A 21,948-nucleotide genomic window follows, 5' to 3' on the forward strand; every position below is an offset into this window, starting at 1 on the left:
GGTGCACGCTTATAATCCCAGTGACTTGGGAGACTGAGGCGGGAGGATTGTGAGTTCAAAGCCAGCCTCAGCAACTTAGCAAGGCCTTAAGCAACTCAGTGAGGTCCTGTCTCTAATAAAATATAAAAAAAGGGCTGGAGATGTGGCTTGGTGGTTAAGTGCCCCTGGTTCAAACCCTAGTACCAAAAAACAAAAAACAAAAAACAACCCTCCTCCCCACACACACTGACCAAAATGTATTCTCAACATTTAATTAAACAAAAATATGCTCAATAGTCAGTAAGTGGGTATATAATTCCATGTTTCAACTTAAATGATAAATTTACTCTGTGTAAAATATTCAGTGCTTAATTGGGCCCTTCTGTTTTGGGAAAACCCCACCAGCCAAGCCCCTTGTTCAGATGAATACAAGCAGCAAGCCCTTCATTATACAACATTCAATGGGAGTCAATCACATTAACATTGATTTGAATATTTTTCCTTCATACTTCTGCCTATCTCACTGCGTATTTTTTCTGGGTTTTTAAGTTGTCCACAATTTCTGAATATATCATTTTTTTTTTCTGGAGGGATATATATACATTTTTCTCAGGAGAAGGCCCTTACTTTTGTCAGATTTTCAAGGAAGCTTTTAGCTCACCTGTTAAGTCTCAATCAATCATGTTCCATGATTTATCATGAAGTCACTTCAGGAAACCCAGGAGTGCCCTGCTGTGAGGTTTCCAGAAGGTTCTGTGAATACTACTTGTGGGCATTTTGGAGCTGGAGTTGAATGTCAGACATGTTGCTGGAAAGCAGTTTCCCTCCTGCAGCAGTCACTTCAGAAATGTCCTTATGCAACCCTGAGGCCTCAGACTCCTTTCCAGCCCATCCTGGGCTGCCTCGTCCCCAACCCTCCTCAAGCCTGTTCTGAGAAGTGACTTTGAACTGAGTGTCCCACACTTGCCTCTTGGAACTTCACAGGGGTATGCTCTGACATGTTCTGGGCTTGCTCCTCATATCTTTGTGGTCCTGAGGCTGGGTCAGCCACCTGCTTGCTGAAGAGCCTTAGCCAGTTCTTCTCCTGCTGAGCTGAGTGTACGGCACGTCTAGGCGTCACACCCTTAGATAAGGTACCTGTATTTCAGGTAGGAGTTCAAACCTTGCAGGTATGGTTTCCACTTTGAGCTGAACATATTCCTGCAGGGAAATGAAGTTTAAGAAGAAAAGCGTGGCATGAGTGTGCACAGGTGGAGTAAAAGCACAAAGCCCCCGGTGGGAGGTGGTTGCCCTGAACAGGCATAGGATGTATGTCTCAGGCCACTCAGCCTCATGGTGACTGGCAGTTCCACCTAGTTAATTCTGTCTCTCTCTCTCTTCTTCCCCAGTGCTGACCAGGCCCTCGACAGATTTGCAATGAAGAAGTTTTATGATGACAAAGTTTCGGCTTTAATGCAGCCTTCCCAGAAACGGTACGTATCCATCCTGGAGCCCAGAGGGAAAAGATGAATAGGATTTTACCTTTAGACAAATGCAAGCAGAGGACTTCTAATCTGCCCCTCAACAGTGCCCTTGAATTGTGCAGAAGAACATGAGGAAAGGGCTTGATCTGGCAGAAATGAGGAAATGAGCCACCCTCTGGGTCTGGTGAGAGCCCCTACCCTGCAGTTCACTTTGAGAGAGGTAGACTCAGTACCCCCTTCTCCTCACTCACAGTGGGGGTCTTCCTGTTCTGCAGCCAGTGAGTTCTAATTTCCATGATCATGTTGGAACTTGTTTCTGCCTGCTAGACAGGAGATCAGCGAACCTGTTCTGTAACAGGCTACAGGGTGGGTGCTTCATGCTTTCCAGGCTGCGTGGTCTCTATCACCATTGTTCTAAGACAAATGCAACCATAGACAAAGGGAAGTAAGTGAACATAGTTGAATGTTAGTAGAATTTTACTGATAGGAAAAAGGCCAAAGGTTGAGCAACCATGTGCCAACTCCTGTGCACCAGCTCCCTAAAGCCAGGGAGGATTTCTCTTTGACATTGCCCACCACCCCTATCTGTCCTTCTCAGCATGGCTCCTGGAAATGCTGGGGAATGGCCATGGTGGAGCAGGACTTTCTTCTTTGATGCCTGCCCTCTTGTCTAAGGTCAAGAGGAACTTGAGCAGGGTGGGGTGTGCAGTGAGAAGCACCATCTCCACTTCCTTGGCAGATGGCAACCCGTGGAGCTCAGCACATATCTCCATTACAGTTTTATTTTAAGGCAAAAAGTAGGCAATTTGTCCAAGAATTAGCAAGATAGTTGAAAATAGTTTTCTATCTTGGAGACAGGATTGTTAATATCCCGACCTTTTGTAAGTGAATCGTGATCCTTCACATCTGTTTTCTCTGGTGAAGCCAAGGGCTGTGTCAGGAGGTATGGAGAGCAATTTCAGGGACTGTCAGAGGCGCCTTCTCCTTTTGTTGTGGGTGTCTCCAAAGGCCTGGGTCTGTCTCTGCTCAGACTGGGGCATGTTGGAGGAATGTGGGCTACATGTGGGACTATGGGTTGGAGCCTGGCTGTGTCTGAACAACAGGCCTCTCAAGGAATGCAAATTGTGGTTAAAAAAAAAACCTGGTGCATTTATCAGTGTTATAGTTAAATAGCCCTTGTTCTATTTTGAACCATAAAGCATTATTTTTCCACTGAGCAGTTCCCAAAATGGGAATCTGTATGATCTCTTGCGCAGAAGATAGGATGTTAACAAGATGTGAGCCATGCAAAAAGATGTCTAGCACACACCAGGGAGGCATGGCCTCCTTATTGTCTCCTTTTTGTTCTTATTATTTACTGAACCAGCAACTTTTTAATAACATTAAAAGAGTGTGGCGAAGGGAAATACTTCTCTCTTTAACATGCCCACAGCTTTGGTGCATCTGCCTGCTGTGCATCTGTAATTGATGAAATGTGATGTTCAACTTTGCATTCCAAGCCTAATGCCTTGCACCCAAGATCAGGGGACTGCCCCTAATTCTCCATCTTTTTCTAATATCTTGCTCAGTGCCTGCATTAGAAGATGCTCACCAAATAATTATTGAGTTGGTGAACAACTGAATGCATGTGTAAGAGAAATCTGGAGGGATGTTTGAGACCAGAAGAATGTGCAATGACAGCCTTTATGGGAGCAGGGAGACTTCATTGTCCTACAGACACCCTGTGGACAGGGGTTCCTTGTGGGCTATTTTAGGACCAAGGCCAAGAATTCAGTTCAAATTCAAGCTCACAATAATCACTTCTGAGATTGAATAATAAGCTTAGGATTTGTGGCTGACAAGCTCCAAAATCTCAACAGCAACTTCTAAAGAAGCCATTGGCAGAGAGATAAGGAACCCCTCAGAACCTTCAAATTATTAGTATAGTTACCCGTTGGTATTGTCAGGGGATTGGTTCCAGAAACCTCATGGATTCTAAAATTTGCAGATACTCAAGTTCCTTATACAGAAAGATCTTGTATTTACATGAAACTTACATGCATCTTCCTGTGTACTTGAAATCACATCTAGATGACTTATAAATGTAAATGAGTTTATGTAAATAGTGGTTGACACTGTATATTTTAGGGAATAATGAAAAAACAAAACAAAATAAAAACCTGTCCATGTTCAATACAGATGCAGTTCTTTCCCTACCAAAGTTTTTTATTTAAATTTGGTGGAACTCATGGATATAGAACTTATGGGCACAGAAGGCTGACTGTGATTACTTTTTGGATTGGTGAAGCTGTGAGCTGAGTGACCCTTCATAGACAGAGATGGAGATCTGGTGACTGTTGAGAGCTAATTTCAGACAGGGCAGGCACTCTGCTTCAGAGACAGAGTCCTGGGGCAGATGCAAGTGGTTTTCTTTCTTTTCCCCCATGGTCAACAGTGGGCCTGTGGTCTTGGACTCTGTGTCCTTCTTTGGGAGCTTGTGGAGAAACAGTATTCTGCTGCTGTACCTTGACCTTACTCATCTGAAGGAAGAAACTTTTTGTGCTCTTTTGCACATGAGCGATAACCCCAGTTGAGTAGAAATGGAGGCTTTGCCCATAGTGTGGGACAGGAGCTAATGGCTTCTGAGCAAGGAGCGATCTCAGCTTCCTGGAGGACAGCTGTTTGTCCCCTGCAGATAGTGGTGACATGTCTGACTTCAGTTAAAGTCAGCTTCTCACACTGTTGGTAACAGGAGCCCTTGGGTGCTGCAGAATGTTCCACATTTCCATGAAATTGTGAAACAAGTACCAATTTTATTCTGAGGTCTGGGTGCACAATAGGCCCAAGCAGGTCCAGCCTGTAAAGGACCAGCTCACCTGAGTGGTTATTGCAGAACTGCCCACACCCATAGCCAGGAGCCCATGGACTGTATACATTGGGCTGGGGCTCTCACAGGAGGGCCTGGGGAAGAGCTGTCACTTGTGCTCAGGGCCACCCAGTGCTAGGGGGTGACTCAGGATATAAAATTTAGGTGATTAAAACTAGATGAACAGAGAAAGTAGGGGACAAATGACAGATGTACTACTGGTCTTATCTCATAGTCCTACAGCCACTGAAAGACTCCCATCTTAACTGACAGTTTGTTGGATGCCAAATGTGCCTCATTTATCCACCCTCAAATAGCATGAGGTGCATCATTAGAACTGCTATCAGGGAATTCAGGGCAGGGGCAGCTCTGGGCTACCAGGTACACAGGGAATCAGGGAGTGTCAGGCAGGGCACAGGGAGGGAGGCCCAAGGCCGAGGGAACATCAGAGCTGGAGGAGGGTCCAACACGTGTTCTGGTCATTGCTGCCTTGTCGTGTCTCATGAGGACCCTGTGGATCACACGCTCCTAGTATAGAAACTTCCCTCTGAGTGCACAGGGCTGAGCCTAGAATTCAGACAGGAAAAGTCACATCTTCCAGGCCCATGATAGTCCCAAGTGGTCTTTACCTTGGAGCCGGGCCACTAAGAGAGGACCTAAGAGGAGACTCTTGGGGAAGAGTAGCTCAGGGACTTCTGAGGTCAAAGAACCTCTTACTGTTGGTGTGGGAAGTGCCATGTACAAGTGAGAGAGAACCTTGACTGTTCATCAGGCCTCCTGAGCGGGAGCAGAAAGTCATAGGGGGAATGAGTTGCTGGGCCTGCATCATGTGGCCCCAGAGGCTGGCCTGACCTGGCATGGGGTTTGGGGAATGGGTGAGGAGGCTTCCCAGGTGTCAGTGCCCAGGCATGGGGGATGCTTGTGTCTCTTTGTCCCTGCTATTTAGCGAGTGGCCATGTGGGCAGTTCCTAGCATTGTGAATGGAGCCACCGCCAGGGCTGTGACCCTCTGAGGCTTCGGCAGATCACCACTTTGAGTTGTGCAGCAGGACAGGACCTCCTGATTGTCTCAGGAGGCAGTTTCCTCCTCCCTCCTGGCCCTACTAGGACTTGTGCAGTACTGAGAGTGCTGCTGTGGGGTCTCAGCCGCTGTTCTTTGCAGGTATGTGCAGTTTCTCAGCGGGCTTCTCTCAGGGTCAGTGAAGATGAATGCCTCGCCCTTGTTCCTGCATTTCGTCATCCTGCACGGCACCCCTAACTTCGACACTGGAGGAGGTGAGAAACTTCCATGGCATGGAGCCCGTGATTTGGTAACAAGCCCCCTACCTGATTCTGTGACACCTTGAATCTCTCCCTCAGCTTCCTAGTTGTAGAAGCAGCTCTGTTGTGTGGACAGAGCTTCAACTTTGGGGGACTGTTTGAAACAGTTGATTCGGAGTGAAACAGTTGATTTGGAGGGGGACAGGGAGCCAATACTCCTCTGCCTGCAAACAAGGAATCTGGAATGCCGTGTCATCCTAGGCCAGCAGTCCTGTGGGTCAGCTGTGCACTTGGTCTCAGGCTCACACAGCTGTGAGCGAAATCAGCATGAAAGAGATTTCCCAGCTGCTTCAGGATCCCATCTTATCCCTTCTCCTTAAAGTGATTTCAAGAGAGAGAGCACCTAGCACAGGGTTGGCATCAGGACCTTTTGCCCTGGTCCCTAGTCCCATGTAGGTACCCATAGACTGTGGGTGGTCAAGACCTTGTCCCCTCCCCAGTCCCATGTAAGTGCTCACAGCACATGGCTGGTGTCAGAATCCTGTCTGCTTCTCCTTTGTGTGATTTAGATAGTTGCAGTTTCATCCTTTTGCAGTGCTGAGGATAAATCTAGGGCATCTAGGTGATGGTTCTACCACTGAGTTACATGCCCAGCCCTTTTGAATTTTCTTTTGAGATTGAATCTCACTAAGTTGCTCAGGGTGGTCTCAAACTTGTACTCCTGCTGTCTCAGCCTCCTGAGTAGCAGGGATTACAGGTGTGTGCCACTGCACCTGACTTCGTTTCTTCCATTTTAAAGTATATCTATGCCTTCCAGTCCCCCTGGTCATCAGGACCAGAGTGGACCTACTGAGCAGAAAGTGGATTTTGAGCCCTCCTGGTCTCACTATTTAGTGCCCTAGTAGGCGTCTGGATAAAGGTCAAACTCTCTTTTCTGCGGCTAATAGGACCAAGTTTGGGCTTCAGGTGAGGCCTGCTATTTCCTGCAGGGGCGGGAGACTCCTTATGCTCACTGAATGTGGGCAACTCTGGGAGCTGTTTCCCCAGTCTCTCTAGCAGCCTATGCAGTCTCTGATCTCCCTGCACCTGCCTCTCTTTTTTGGCTAGACTCTGATGCCATTTTTACCTGGGGTCTGTCTTTCTTTCAGTGTGCCGGCCCTTTCTGAAGCTCTACCAAGCCATGCAGCCTGTGTATACATCAGGGATCTAGTAAGTGCTGGAGCTTGTCCTGTGGCATCCTGGGGATCGTGGTAGAGCCTGGCTACCTTTATCATGGGAAGAGGGTGTGGGCAGTGAGGTGAGAAATTCCAAGGAGCCCAAGGAGCATGCAGAAGGGAAAGCCCTGGGGCAGCCTATGCTGCGACATACACAGGTGTCCTGTTCCTGCCACTTAAGTTGGCTCCATCAAGGGGGTGAACACTAGAGCCTCCAGTGGAGAAAGGGCCATTGCTGTTTGGAAGTGCACATATTGGAAAGATTCCCAGGACAAGGTTCCCTTATGATTTTTCTTTCTCTCTCCTTTGCATTTTTTATATGCATCAGTTTTTCTTTTTTAATATTTATTTTTTAGTTGTAGTTGGACACAGCACCTTTTTATTTATTTATTTAGTCCCATTTCTGGGTTCACACTGGATGCTACGCATATTGATGGCACTTTGAAAATTTTACCTGTAGCTTGTTGAAGCTGCATCCAACTGCACCTCTCCGGGGCTCCTTGGTCTTCTCTATAATTGGGCCCCTGGGGTAGGGTCTCAGTGCCTTTGGGTAAGTTACTGACCCTGATGTTGCTGTAAGGGCTCTCCAAGGCCTAGGAATTTTCTTAAGCCTTTTGGACACATTTTTATAGAGTGGATTCTCAGAAATTAGATTCTGTATTAATGGGAACATTTTATGTACATTTTCTTTTCTCAACATGTATTCTGTCCACAAAATCATGAGATTGCATAATGATGTACCTTCTTGTTTATCCCAAAGCAATGTTGGCTCAGAAAACCCCAGCAGAATCTGCATTGTCATAGAGCCGGCCCAGCTGCTGAAAGGGGACATCATGGTGAGTGCCCGCTGTTTCAGTAATAATGACCCGAAAGGCAGAAAAGATTTCATCGTAAAACAGTAACAGCCCCTGTTTTTGAAACCCTCCCTCCAAAAAATCTGTAGGAAGGTATAAAAGTAGCCTTTATCTTAATGCATTTGGTTAGTTTTCTGAGTAAAAGTATTTTAATTAAAGGGAGAGAATGAATTTTTCTTCTTTAGTGTCCTTGATTGTAGAGCCATTTTGTATATATAAACTTGAAAATGAAGTCCTGATATGGTGACTGAACTCGGGACATCCCCATTTCCTGACCATAATTTGTAATCTTAACATGATCATAGCCCTCCTAGGGTGTAGCGATAGAAATAAAATATGTGTTTAGCATTAAGGCCTGAGTACTGGTGTTATTATAGCTTGGTTAAGGATCAAAACACTGATTTCTTCAGATAATTTTGTTTCTTGGGTGTGTTCATTTTGGGAGGAGACTAATTGTTATTGTGTGTGTGTGTGTGTGTGTGTGTGTGTGTGTTATCTCTCTCAGTTTTTTTTTTTTTTTGATACCTGGGATCGAACCCAGGGGTACTTAACCTCTGAGTCACATCCCCAGAAATTTTTTAGTTTTTGTTTTGAGACAGGGTCTTGCTAAGTTGTTTAGGGTCTCACTAAGTTGCTTAAAGCCTCACTAAATTACTGAGGCTTCCCTTAAACTTGCCATCTTGGTGCCTCATTCTCCCCAAACACTGGAATTTAAATGTCTGCCACTATACTCCGTTGTCTTTTATCTATCTTGAATTCAAAGGAATTTATACAGGTAAGATAATTTTAGTGAAGATTTTGTCTAGAATAAAGAAAACCTTTAAGGCATATGTATAGCTGCCAGGATGCAGAGAATAACTTAGATACGATCTTTACATGGCCTTGGCAGACCTGCTTTGATAAAGGTTAGGTGACTCAGGTGTTCACTTTGCAGTATATATAAAAGGCTCAACCAAAGTCTTTGAAGATCCTCATTAATTTCCTCCAGAAGTTTGTATTTTAAAACTCTTTCTTAATGAATGGGGGAAAATCCCCACCTTGCCCATCCCAGATTTTCACAAAAATAAGGACAGGAGGCGTAGTTCAGTAGTGGAACATGTGCTTAGCATGCTCAAGACCCTAGGCTTGATCCTCAGCTCTGGGGGAAAAAATAAATCCATAAGGATAATGAGGGTAGAGACCCTGGGGATACAGTCACACCTTTTGCATGCCCTCTGAGCAGCTTCAGTCTGTGCAGCCTTATAGAGTGGAATTCTACAGGTGGAAAAGGCACCTGAGAGGGTATAAGGGTCAGTAAGGAGTGTGGCCATGTGACTGAGCCCTAATTTTGCTCAGCATTGTGCTGAGCACTGCACAAAATCACCTTCCATCCCCATGACAATCTCATGAAAGAACTGCACTTCCCATTTCACAGGTGGGAGAGCTGAGGGTGTAGGTGATTACTCTATTTTCACAAGCTCATTTTTCAGCCACTCTCTTCTGATGCCCCAAGGAGAAGGGCCCCGGGCTTGCAAAGCCTGTAGTTGGAGTGCAGTGCAGCCTCCCTGCTTCCCTGGGGTTAGTAGAGAGGGGCAGGGCGAGGAGGGGAGAGAGATTCTCCCCACCATGTGCTGCTTCATGTCTTCTGTCCAGGTGTGCAATGCTGGCCCTGGCTTTAGGACACCTGCAATCATTGGGCAAAGGGGCCGAGCTATTTATTTATTTACTTATTTCAGTGTTTGGGATTGGACCTAGGGGAACTCTACCTCTGAACTACAACCATAGCCCTTTCTATTTGAGACGGTCTGAGTTACTCCTGCTAGACTTAAAGTTCTGATCCTCCTCCCTCAGCCTCCCACGTAGCTGGGATTATAGGAGTGTGAGCCTTAATGGAGGACAGCTTTGTGTGAGCACTAATCAGGCTTTACCAGCTATGGCTCTAACCTGTCTCTAGCTCTGGAATAGGGTCCAGTGTTCCAGCTTTAAAGGAGAGGCTGGTGGGGTAGGATTGGCATCTGCCTGTCATCATATCCTGTCTGCAGGGATTCGTTGTTAAAGCCATGTCCCTTTAGGGTGACCTAGGGGAGGTAACCAAAAGCTATGATATGGAGGGTGACTCTCAGGCTAGGATGTATGGCTCTCCACCCCTCGCCACTTCCTAGAACAAGGGCAAGGCTTCTCTTCAGATGCTTCTGAGCTGGTGGCTGCAAGGTCTTCTGAGACCTGTGGGCAGACCAGTCTAATTGCGATGCCAACTGCCACTCCCCTTTCCCTGTCCTTCCTTTCTCTCTTCTCCTCCTTTTCTTTACTCTCATTCTCTTGTCTGTCTTCACTTCCATTTTCTCTTTTTCTCTCTGTGATTTTTTTACCCAATAGTCTTTTTTGGAACATTTTGTCCTCTTTCGGAATCTATGGGCTTAGCCCTAGGCACAGGAAGGAAGGGAGGAGCACAGTGACTTTGTCCTGGAGAATCCTGGTGAAGACGTGGGTTTGTTTGTTTGTTTTTCCTTAAAGAGGACCTGCAGCTGCTCTGTAGCCCAGGTCAGGGGCCACTGTAGGTTGAGGCAGAGCAGTTTGGGTGAGGATTCAGTTGGATATGGCCTGTGACTTGGGCATCAAGGTGCTGGGCTGGAAGGGTATTACCAATAGAGGACACAACATCTTGGCCTCATGGTGTCCAGAGGGGTCTTATGCCTTTGCTAGGACGTCTATGTTTGTGAGGAAATTAAACATCTTGGACAGGAATTCTTGAATAGTTCTCTTTTGGGAAACACGGACCTCTGCTCAGTGAGGAGCACACTTAGGTTTGTGCGGATGAAATGTGTGAACCCACATAAATCTTCCAGGACAGTGTATGACAGAGGGTGAAGGCCATGCCACATGAGGCTGAAACATCACAAGCCATTGTCACAACCAGACAGACTATGGCTTGACTTTATGGGTGGATGGGCACTAACTTTTCCCTCTGCTTCTTCACCATGAACCTCTTCCCACTGAACTGCATTCCAGCTCTGTCCCTCCCTGTAGTGGGCACTGCAACCCAAGCATGAGGTCTCAGTAAATATCACATGTGCCTGGCTGTGGCCACTGGAACATGGCTTTGAGCAGGCTACAAGGAGCCTGTCTAGGGAGGTGGAGGCTGTGGGTGGAGGCAGCATTTGGCATTTGATTAGTGAGGCGGATCCAGGAACAAAGTGGGCAGGGCAGAGGAGGAGAGGAACCTGGGTGGGTGGGAGGCGTTCTCTGGTGGATGTGCCAGGGCTTGGTAGATGTGCCCCATCCTGGTAGAGTTCCTGGGTGTCCAGGGAGCTGAGGGAGCTAGGTGCTGCTCTAGCTCAGAAAAGTACTGTCCTCTGTGTTGGTGTTGCTGGGTGACCTTGGATGAAAAATGATGCCTGCTGAGTACCCAGAGGTCACAGCAAGGCAGCTCTGTTCTTGTGTCAGTGGCTCACAGCTATTTGTTCCTAAGTGGTTTGTTATCCAACAACTAAAGAGTCAGTCTGCAGCTACTTTGGAAGCAGTGATTATTTGAAATTGTTGCAAAAATTGGAGTCAAACTTGTGAGTCCACTTGGTATGGAGCAGAGACCCTCTGAAGCTCAGGCTGTGGTTAGGAGGGTCAGGCCAGCTAGCATTCGTTAATGCCGCCTCTAGAGAAGCTCTTGGTCAGCAGAGAGAGGCCGAGGCTTACAGTGAGCAAGGCGCTGAGTCAGCAGGAATGTCAGTCAGATGTGAGCATGGCTGGAGCTTCATGAAAGGTCATTTCCACTCTTCATAGCCCTTGGGGCTTGTGTGGTCCTGGCCTGGGGTGAGGAGTCCCCAAAGCTCTGTGTGCCATTTCCCACAAGTGGGTTCTCAGAAGGGAGAGGTGCAGACTTCATACAAGGCATAGGGTAGTGGGATAGCCCTAGGCCCCCATGAGGACGTGGCACTACTGAGAACAACGTTGATGTTTGAGAACTGGAATAGTCAAATGTGGAGCATTTCAGGGAGCAGAAGGTGGGTAAGGGTGGTGGTGGTGGAGTGTTCCAGGTGATCCTAGGAGTGAGTTGGGCCTGTTCTGGGGAGTTCCACTGACTATGAGGCACTCAGAGGGACAGCCTTGGTGGGGAGAGGGCCAGGTGTAAGCCTCACCCGAGCCCAGGTTAGAGTAGTTGTGAAGGTGAGACCCAGACCCACCATCTAGTCTGGGCATCTTCTGGAACAACCTCATACTTGAACTTGAACATGAATCTTGGATGGACATTTTATCAGGACAAAAGATCCTTGCTGGTGTTGGGTGTTTCTGAGTAAGGGGCCCACCCTCTTTTCTTGGTGGTCTTCCAGGCCAGCTTGTTCTGCTTAGGTTGCTTTTTTAGAACACCACAGACTGGGTGACCTGTAGTAACGGGAATTGATTTCTCTAGCTAGAAATCCAACGTTAAGGTGCTGCAGATTCAATGTCCCGTGAGGACCCCCTTTTCTGACTCATAAATAACTCCTTTCCCTGTGCCTCCTGTGGTGAAAGGGGTGAAGTAGCTCTGTGAGGTCCCTTTTCTAGGGGTACTAATGCCATTCCTGAGGGACCCAATCTCTTCACTAATCACCTTCCCAAACCCCCACCTTCTAATACTATCACTTTGGGTGTGAAGATGTCATCACGTAGATTTAAATTTTTATTAGTGCCTTATAATTATACACAAAAGAAGAATTCATTATATCATATTCATTTATGTACATAGCAGTTTGATCAATCTCATTTCCCAGCACCTTCCCTTTCCCTCCTCTTCTCCCTCCCCTGATCTACTTGCTCTACTGATCTCCCTTCTATTACCATTATTTTAATTAGTGTTATAATGATATAAGTGGATTATTACATATGAAATTTTATATATTTCTATATGTATCTCTCTCTCTCTCTCTCTCTCTCTCTCTCTCTCTATATATATATATATATATATATATATATATATATATAAAATATTCATTATGGTGCGTAATGTATATGGACATAGCATTATTTGGTAGAGTTCATGACCCAGTACTTCTCTATGCCTTCTCTCCTCCCATCTTTGCAGTCTCCTTCCTCTACTCTATTGTTCTATTTTCATGAAATCTCCTTGCCTTTTTTGATTATTCCTTACCTTTTTTTCCCCTTTTCCTCACTCTCTCTAGCTTCTGCACATGAAAGAAAACTTTTGAGTCTAGCTTAATTAACTTACCATAGCATTCTCCAGTTTCTATCCATTTATCAGTAAATGACTTAATTTCTTTTTTTCTTTCTTTTTTGGTGCCAGGGATTGAACCCAGGGGCATTTAACCACTGAGCCACACTCCCAGCCATCTATTTATTTATTTATTTTATATTTTAAAATTTAAAGATAGGGTCTCACTAAGTTGCTGAGGCTAGCTTTGTACTTGTGATCCTCCTAGCCTCCCAAGCGCTGGGATCACAGGCGTGTCTCACTGTGCCAGGCTAATTTAATTATTCTTTATGACTATGTACAACTCCATTGTGTATATATACCACATATCCTTTATCCATTTGTCTGTTGAGGGACATCTACCTGGTACTATAACTTGGCTATTGTGAATTGCACTATTATAAATAAATACTGTTATGCATGTAACACTATGGTATGCTGTTTTTAAATCTTTAGGGTGAATTCTAAGAAGTGGAATAAATAGCTGGGTCATATGGTGAATCCATTTCTAGTCTTTTGAGAAATCTCCATACTGTTTTCTAAAGTGTTATAAAAAGTGCTATCCATAAGACATACATGTATCTTTTCTCTGCTCATCCTCACCAGCAACTATTGTTATTTGGGTTCTTTCTACCTGGAATGAGATAAAATCTCCGTGTAAGTTTTGTTTTTATTTCCCTGATTGCTAATGATGTTGGGCGTTGTTTTTATATATATGCTGCTCATCTGTACTTTTTATTTTGAAAAGTATCCATGTAGATCTTTTGTCCATTTATTGATTGGTTTACTTTTTTGGTGTTAAATTTTTGGGTTTTTTTTTTTAAACTTCTTAAAATATATCCTGGATATCAATCCCTTGTTGGAATAGTAGCTGGCAAAGTTTCTCTCCCATTCTATAGAAGTCTTTCTTCCCACTCTTGTTTTCTTTGCTTTGCAGAGGTGTTTTAATTTGATTTCGTCCCACTTATTGATTCTTGGTTGGACTTCTTGAGCTCTAGGAGTCTTGTTAAGGAAGTTGCTGCCCTATACCAATGTGTGGGAGTGTTGCCTTAGGTTTTCTCCTAGTCGTTTCAGTGTTCCTGGTCTAATTCTGAGGTCTTTGATCCACTTTGAGTGGATTTTGGGGGGACACAAACACTGAGTCTGCACAGAGGCTCACCCCTCTCCACCCCCTTTCCTGCCTTGTCTCAGACTTTCCTGATTCTCTTCTGTGCTTCACTGTGGCTTCCAATGCTGGCCTTTCATTGGTGCCTTTACCTCCTACCTTGCCCTGGTTTTCCTTTCTTTCCTACCAGGTCTCAGGAAAAAAACAGTGCCCAGATATCCTGTTCTTTATCTGCTGCTCTGCTCAGTGGTAGTGCCCTGTCCCTCTGTCCACTGATGATGGCCATGGTGGCATCAGCCTCTGCCTGGTCTGTGGTGCTCTCCCGTGAGCCCTGTTCTCTCTGGTAGCCTGTTCTCTTTCCCTGTCTTTTAGCCTGAGGCCTTGAGGAGCCTTCCCCAGCTTCTGCACAGCTGCCCCTGACCTGGTGTTCTCCAGGCTGCTGTCCCTCCTGTTCTCCTCATCCCTTGCTGGCTCTCACCTGCCTTTACTTACTTGGGAGTCAGATTGTTGTGGTCCTAGCCTACTAGGATTCACCAGCTGCCCAGGGTGCTGTTTGCCAACCCCATCTTTCCAACTCTAGGCTCTGCTGGGACTCCCCACCCACCCCCACCTCTGCACTCTAAACTTGAGCTTCATCTTTGACACCTTTTGTTTTCCCCTCCCACAACCCTGTGGCCCCATATCTTATCTGCTATGCAGATTTGATGACTCAGTGAGCCCTGCCTCCCCATCACCTCTATGATGGCTCTACAGAGGACTCTAAACTCTAATTCACTTCTCACTTTTGAACTCTCTATTCCGTCATTGTGCCCCTCAGAGGACAAATGGACACTCAGGTGATGTCTGAGAAGCACAAGCAAAAGGGTAGCAGCTTGCAGTTACTAAACGCGGTCAGAGGCCAGGGCTATGCCCTACCCATTGTCATTATACCCCAATTCTTATACCCCAATTCTCATGTATATACTATACCTTATACCCCAATTCTCATGTATATACTAGGAATCTTTGGCTGGAGCAGAGGATCACTGGGTAGGGTCATCCCCCCAGCAAGTCAGCTGAGCCAGGTTCTCTGAAAACCATTGTGCTAGTGAGCCACATTCCCGGAAGCTGCTGGCCTTCCCTGTGATTGGGTATGGCCACTCCAGGGGCGACATGGGCATGGTTGGCAGAGGAGCAGCCTCTCCAATGTATCTGTCAAAACTGAAGCCAGAGGAGCCTGGAGACCTGGGGAGAGGAAGGCTGGAGTTCAGGTGCAAGGTTCAGCTGGGAGCTCTCTAGAGGTGAATGTTTCATGCCATGGGGGCACTTCGCCCATGCATGATTTGTTGCCAGAAGAAATGCTGGCAAAACAGGAGGTTCTTGGGCTTTTCACAGGAGATAACTTTTGATAAGATAATTTCCTTCCTGCATCTCTTTTCATTCCTCACATGGAATATTTTTAGTCTTGTTTTATGATTTGATTTATGCTTCCTGTGTTTATGGTTCCTTTTTGTACACTCTGCACTTGTTTCTGCTGTGTTATCAGATGGGAGGTGAAAGATGGGTGACAGCTAAGAAGGGTAATTTTCCATCACAGAGAGTAATTTTTCCTTGCACCATCCACAGAAGTGGTTGGCTGAGAGGTTTGTAAGTTGTCTATCTCTGAGAAGCAAATTGTATATTTATTGTATTTTTCTGGGGTTGCACTAACAAAGGGCCACAGACTGAATGGTTTAAGTGACAGGAATTAATTTTCTCACACTTCTGGAACCTGGATATCCAAGGTCAAAGACTGGGCTGGTTTGGTTTCTTCTCAGACCTCTCTGCTTGGCTTGCAAATGCTGTCTTCTCACTATCTCTGCATGGTCATAACTCTGTGTTTGAGTCCTAATTTCTTCCTTTAAGGACACCAGTTGTGGGCTGGGGATGTGGCTCAAGCGGTAGCGCGCTCGCCTGGCATGCGTGCGGCCCGGGTTCGATCCTCAGCACCACATACCAACAAAGATGTTGTGTCCGCCAAGAACTAAAAAATAAATATTAAAAATAAAAAAAAAATTCTCTTCTCTCTCTCTCTCTCTCTCTATATATATATATATATATATATATATATAAATTCTCTCTCTCTTTCTCTCCTCTCTCACTCTCTCTTTATTAAAAAAAAAAAAAAAAAGGACACCAGTTGTAATTCATTAGGGCCCACCTTAAGGGTCTTAATCTTAACTAAATTTCCTTTAGCAGAACACTGTCTCCAACTACAGTCACACTCTGAGGTCCTGAGACCTTCAACCTGTGAATTTGGAAGGATACAGCTCAGCCCACGATGCCTCTTTTCGTTCACTAAGCCTATTCTAGAATGTTTAGTAAGATAAGTAGTGGAATCAAGTGCAATTGGTCACCCTGCATCTTTGGCTATAGTTTGTCACCAACATTCACTGGTGACCAAGTACCCATAGCTTGTGGCCTACATAACGTGATAAGATAGATGTGGAAGTAAGCCACACACAGAACTTACTCCCAAGAGTTAGATTCTAGTTGTTCATTAAGAGGAACATAAAGAGAACTAGAACAATTAGAACTGGTTTTTACAGAGACCTAAGAGCTGAAGTCAAATTGGGGTGGAAAAGACTCTTTTTATAGAGTCCTATGGGGCGTGACTTCAAGGCAGATCAGGCGTTGGCAGTTGGTTGGAGGGGAGAAGCCTGAGTGTCGCAGCCATGCTCAGATCATAGTCTACAGAGTCTGTGTTGTGCTGAAGCTTAAAAACCCCAGTGCTGTTTGTTTCATGTAAAAACCATCTACAGGGCCAACACAGCGAAGAAACGATGCCGTGTCTTGTCCCTTGTTGGCAGGGCTCCCTGGAGAGTGCTTGAATCGGTTCTGGTGTCTTGAGGTTTTTAAATGCAGTCCCCAATTCCTCCTCCCCAACTTTTCCCCATCTTTAAGTGAACCCAAATGGCCACATAAAACACAGCAGCCCTCCTGCTTTCGCTTTCCCTATCCTTCACTTTGTCCTCCTACTGCTACGTGTACCTGCAGTCAAAACCTGAAGTCACACCTTAAGGTTGCACTTCTCCTGTCTCTGCATGGTCATCCCTCTGTGTTTGAGTGGGGAGATGAGTTCCAGGGCCTTTTCTATGTAAGGTTCAAGTGCACAGGTGGTTTCATTTCTCAAGAAGAATTTGGCAATAGCTATGACTTAGAAAGGGCCCTGGGGAGCAGAAAATGCCTGTCTAGATAGATTTACCAGCTGAAGGCGCCAGCTCTCTCTTTCTGGGTATTTTCTTAAGCGGCCTCTGTGCAGTAGAAGGTGGAAAGTCTCTTCCTAGGCTGGCTCACCATCCTTTGCCCTCCTCCTTCCAAAAGCCATCTTATTCTCTTTCAGTGAATCAAATTTGTCAAATCAAATTGTGTTCAGATAAATTTATCTTTCTTCATGAAGAACTCTGCATTGAGACTTGTTCGAAAAATGAGTTACTCCTTTGACTTCAGTAATCAGTGGATGGTGCCATTCTTGGTCATAGTGAATTGACACTGATCTCTCATCTGCCTTGGCCCCCACATGGCCTGCTGTCCCCATTGGCCCTTCTCAGCTGCACCTCTGATCCCTTCTATCTCTGCAATGTACTTTTCTTTCAAGGTCGGATTTTTCCAGTGCACTACTCCAAAAAGGCAGGACCTCAAGAGGCTCAGTAAATATGCTGTTGTCAGGTGGGAGGCAGCGCGTTGGTGAGGGCAGCTCCCTCATTACGTAACCTGCTCAGGAATTCACACAGGCAGAAGCCAAGCAGGAACCTGGCAGGGAGCCATGGGCCTGATCCAGCTTGCCCCCTCCAGGCCTCAGTGTGCAGGTCCAGGGCTTGTAAGCACTTTTCTGTCCGTCATGCTCCATCTTGCTGCCCATGACTGGGCAAACCGAAGGACACTTGAATTTTGTCGTCATGGTTGCTGACCTCATGACCTTGCTCCAGTGACCAGGCTTGTAAACACAGGTGAGGGCTCCTCAAGAAGCTGCAGAAACACATAGCACCTCTGTTTGTGTTTCTTATAGCAGGGAAGTTGGAAGCATCCCTCTGAGACTTACCCAGGGGAGAACTCGGTTGTTGTGTTCACAGCTGTTGTGTTTTGTGATATTCTTTCTACTTCATTACACCAGCACTCTTCTAGCCCTGGGCCAGCTCTTTATCTATTCTGTCAGTTCAACACCATGACTCAGCTGGGTTTTCATTCACAGCCAGTATCCACTCACCTTTCATTGTGTGGAAGTCATGAATTATAATATTGTAGCCATTTAAAAGCATTTTCAGCTCCAAGGGAGATCACAGTTTCTGTTGTCCTTCCTGGTGTAGGTGGTTGATTGATGGTTTGTCTATCTTTGCCATTCAAATCTGTGGTTATAGCTTATTCCCTGAGGATACAGACTCCTCAAATCTCCCTAAGGCATTTCCACCAGCAGAGTTGGACAAGAGTGTGACTTTCATTTCTGGTGGGAATGCTGTCAGGGTCCTGCTTTTTAAACTTAGAAGATATAAGGGAAGTTGGATCTGAATAGGCACTGTCCCTCCACAGTGGCTAAGTGGGGAGGGCGGGGTAGAAGCTTAAGAGGAAGCAAACCTATTGGCTCTCTGTGAACACTTGACTGATTGATTCCTTCCCTGCACGAGAATTCCACATGCTGCCTTTAGATTTGGTATACTCTTCGGGCAGACAGGTCAAAGCAGGGCTTGGTGCCTAATTATCATTGTGGTAACTTTCAGTTAGGGGATAGGCTTTTTATGTGTGTGTGTGCATGCTGTGCCAGGGATTGAACCCAGGGACATTAAACCACTGAGTCACATCCCCAGCCCTATTTTTTTTTTTTTAATTTTAAGACAGAGTCTCACTGAGTTGCTTAGGGCCTCACTAAGTTGCTGAGGCTGGCTTTGAACTTGTGATCCTCCTGCCTCAGCCTCCTGAGCTACTAGGATTACAGGTGTGCACCATCGCACCTGGCTGGGCACAGATTAGGCTAAGATTTCCAAATTGCGTTGTCAGGCAATAGGAGGATAATTTGCATGGAGAAATTCTCTTGTAGATAATTACTCATATGGCATTTTTGAGTACCAAGAACCTCTTTCTAGAAACTTATTCCCTTTAAGTTATACATACAGCATCACTTTTGTATCTACAGAGGACTGGTTCCAGGACTCATGTGGATACCAAACTCTGAGGATGCTCAAGTCCCATACAAAATGATGCAGTACTTGAATATACTTTAAAGCATCTCTAGATTACTTATAATACCCAATACAAGGTAAATTGTATGTAAATCATTGTTCAACTGTGTCATTTAAGGATTAATGACAAGGGAAAATTGTCTGAATAGTTTCAATACAGATATATATTTTTCCCCAAATATTTTCTGTCTGTGGTTGGTTGAATCTGCAGGTGTGGAACTCACAGATAAAGACCTGGCTGACTGTACATATAAATGTAATTGATGTCACAGATACTTGGAATTACAGATTGTATTTGTGTAGTGCCCATTTAATCTGTATAACAAAATAAGCCCATGTTACAATATCCATTTGACAGCCAGAGAATATAAAGTCCACAAAGCCTGCAACATGCCCAAGTTCTGAAGGGCTCCCCAGCAAGTTGTCCTGTCAGTATTAGCACCCACATACTGCTCATGTGGGTCTGTCTGTGACAGCATGTTGACAGATGCTTCATGTCACTTGATACGGTGTTGGCTGTTTCTTATTTTATTTTCCCATACCATGAAATCATGGCTGCAATTGTTGTTCTAAATGTAGACATTCTAAAATACAAAAGCAGAGTATGAACATATTCTAGAAACATTCTGGAGAGATTCAGCTTGATAAAACTACTAAAGCCAGAGGCTGAAGGGGGAAATTTGAGACCTCAACCCCACATTACAGCCTTTTATAAAGTGCTTGCACTACCTTATATCTTAAAGGGAGGCCTTTGGGACTTATGTCAAACGCAGCGATGTTCTTTCTGTTAAGTGTTATGAATAGAGTTCTGATCTCTGGCCACTGATGCTACAATTATTTATTGACTTTAGTAATGGATAAGTACTGGTCCCTCTGGAGGTAATCTTGGAGAGACCATTGAGGTGGTATCTTAGCTTTTGGGATGTTTCATTCCCAGTTCTGACCTGTTTTGCTGGTGATGGCCACTAGGAACCAGTATCTGGGAAAATTTTCCCTGGATAGGGAAAATAATGCAGTTTCTGTCTTTCCCAAGTTCCTGAGTTGGTCAGGAGGACAGGAGGGGGTGCTGTTGCCTCCCCTGATGGATGAGAAGAAGTTCAGTGTGAAGCAGGGATTATGTAAGATAGGGGGCATTGCCCCAAATACTTATAGAACCCTTTAGGTGGGACTCCTGGGAGTCCTGGACAGCATTTGTGCCTAGGGATAGATCACGTTCTCCTTGTTTTGCCCACGAGTATTTGTGGTAATTTAGAATCTTCAAACAGGAGACTCAGAACTGCTGGGGTGAAACCTGTGCCTGGCATTTCCTCCCTTCCTGGCAAGTGGAGGGATCTGGGATTCCTGTTTGATGAGTCACAGTGTTTGTGTGTAGCTGCCTGTGATGAGAAGGAGTGGGAACTGCAGGCATCCTAGGCTCTGGAGAGGGTGGGCAGGACCAAAAGGTGGGCTCCCAGGAGGCTCAGGGTTGGGACAGGTTATGCAGACTCAGGTGGTGACTATAGCATGAGTTTGCCTGTAATTCTGAGCAGGTGGAAGAGTAGACAATACCTCCTGAGAAACAAGCTGGGTCACATGGATAATCCCCATACACAGCTGTGCCTGGAGACCACCATGGGCCTATATTCACCTGGCTTCACCCACAGGCCACCTATTCTAGGTGACTCCATGCCTGAATGGGCTGGGTGTCCTCCCCTTACTGTTTGCTTCCTGAGATGTTGTTGTTTCTCAAATCTTTCTTCTCCTAATTATTTATAAAATTTGAGAGCAAGACTGGCTTGAATTGGAGCTTTTTTTCCTTTTTCTGCCCTGGTATCCCCTGATCACTCCCTAGTTCCAAGGCAATAAATGGACATAAAGAGAGAGAGAAGCTGTCATCCTTAGAGACCAGGTAGTTATGGATAGGACCCGGTCTGCCTGGGAGAAGCTCTCTCTTACTCCAGGCCTAAATCATTTGATGGGCAATCACTGTGGTGAGTGTGGGGTGTGAGTGCTCAGAGGAAGGGTGAAGATGCTCCCAGAATATTCTGGAAGGATTACTACAAAATGGTCTTTGATTGAGCCTTGTTGAGGAGTCAGAGATTCTCAGACCAGGAGGAAGATTCGAGGCCAGTATGCCTTGGCTGAAAAGCCAGTTAAAGTCTTCACATTCCTTCCCAATTCTTATATGCTGGCTGCAAACTCCTCCAGCCAGGTCTCTGTCTGCATCACCCAGATTTACAACATCCCTGGCGGCACCTCACCATGCAAAAAATGCTCAGCTTGTATTTGTCAACAGGGAACATCCCCCAAGGTCTTATTTACATTTTTTTTTCCATTTATTTATCGTACTGTTTCCTTGTAGATAGTGGAATGGTAAACAACTTCTGGGTCTGTCCAAGGGGTCACGGGTCCCAGCACCCTGGGCTAAAACTCTTTGGGTTTCCTTTCCTTTAGCTTCTGTGGGATGGTTTCTCCAGTGACAGGATGGAATGTTACCTGCATATTCTCCTGTGTCACTGTTCATAACACATTTCTGTATTATTTGTCATTTGTGTTTGTGAAGCATGTCCTATTTTAAAACCATTGTTCCCCAGAAAAAGTCGCTTTTAGGAAAAGTGGCTGCCCTGGTAGCCAACCCTCTCCCACTCTCAATTTCCCATGGGATGATGTGCCTTCCCTGAACACTCTGTGATTTGAGAGCCTAGTCCACCCTGAATGCCCTGGGGACCTTGCCCCTGTCATTTGAGTGAAGCATCCCTGCCATCTCCCCACAGCATGTGGCCTAATGTGGCAAGGCCCCTGGTGTAGAGATGGTTCTTGATGCTGAGGGCTGTCTTCACCATCTCCCAATCACTCCACTCTGTTTATTGGCATGCCACCCAGGGGGCTTAATTAGC

At 45.6% G+C, this 21,948-nt stretch overlaps 1 protein-coding gene across 8 annotated transcripts in view; it reads left to right on the top strand.

Moving 5' to 3' along the window:
• TNS3 (tensin 3) overlaps positions 1 to 21,948 on the top strand; it is a 275,924-nt gene that overhangs the window by 144,880 nt on the left and 109,096 nt on the right. For all 8 annotated transcript variants that reach the window (XM_081287962.1, XM_081287963.1, XM_081287957.1 and 5 more), the window contains 4 exons: positions 1,368 to 1,451; positions 5,449 to 5,561; positions 6,695 to 6,755; positions 7,521 to 7,596. In XM_081287962.1, the coding sequence (XP_081144088.1) occupies positions 1,368 to 1,451; positions 5,449 to 5,561; positions 6,695 to 6,755; positions 7,521 to 7,596 (334 nt within the window). The remainder of the gene's footprint in view (positions 1 to 1,367; positions 1,452 to 5,448; positions 5,562 to 6,694; positions 6,756 to 7,520; positions 7,597 to 21,948) is intronic.

This window comes from Spermophilus citellus (genome assembly GCF_964194105.1).
Source record: "Spermophilus citellus genome assembly, chromosome: 3".
In the NCBI taxonomy this organism is placed as follows: Eukaryota; Metazoa; Chordata; class Mammalia; order Rodentia; family Sciuridae; genus Spermophilus; species Spermophilus citellus.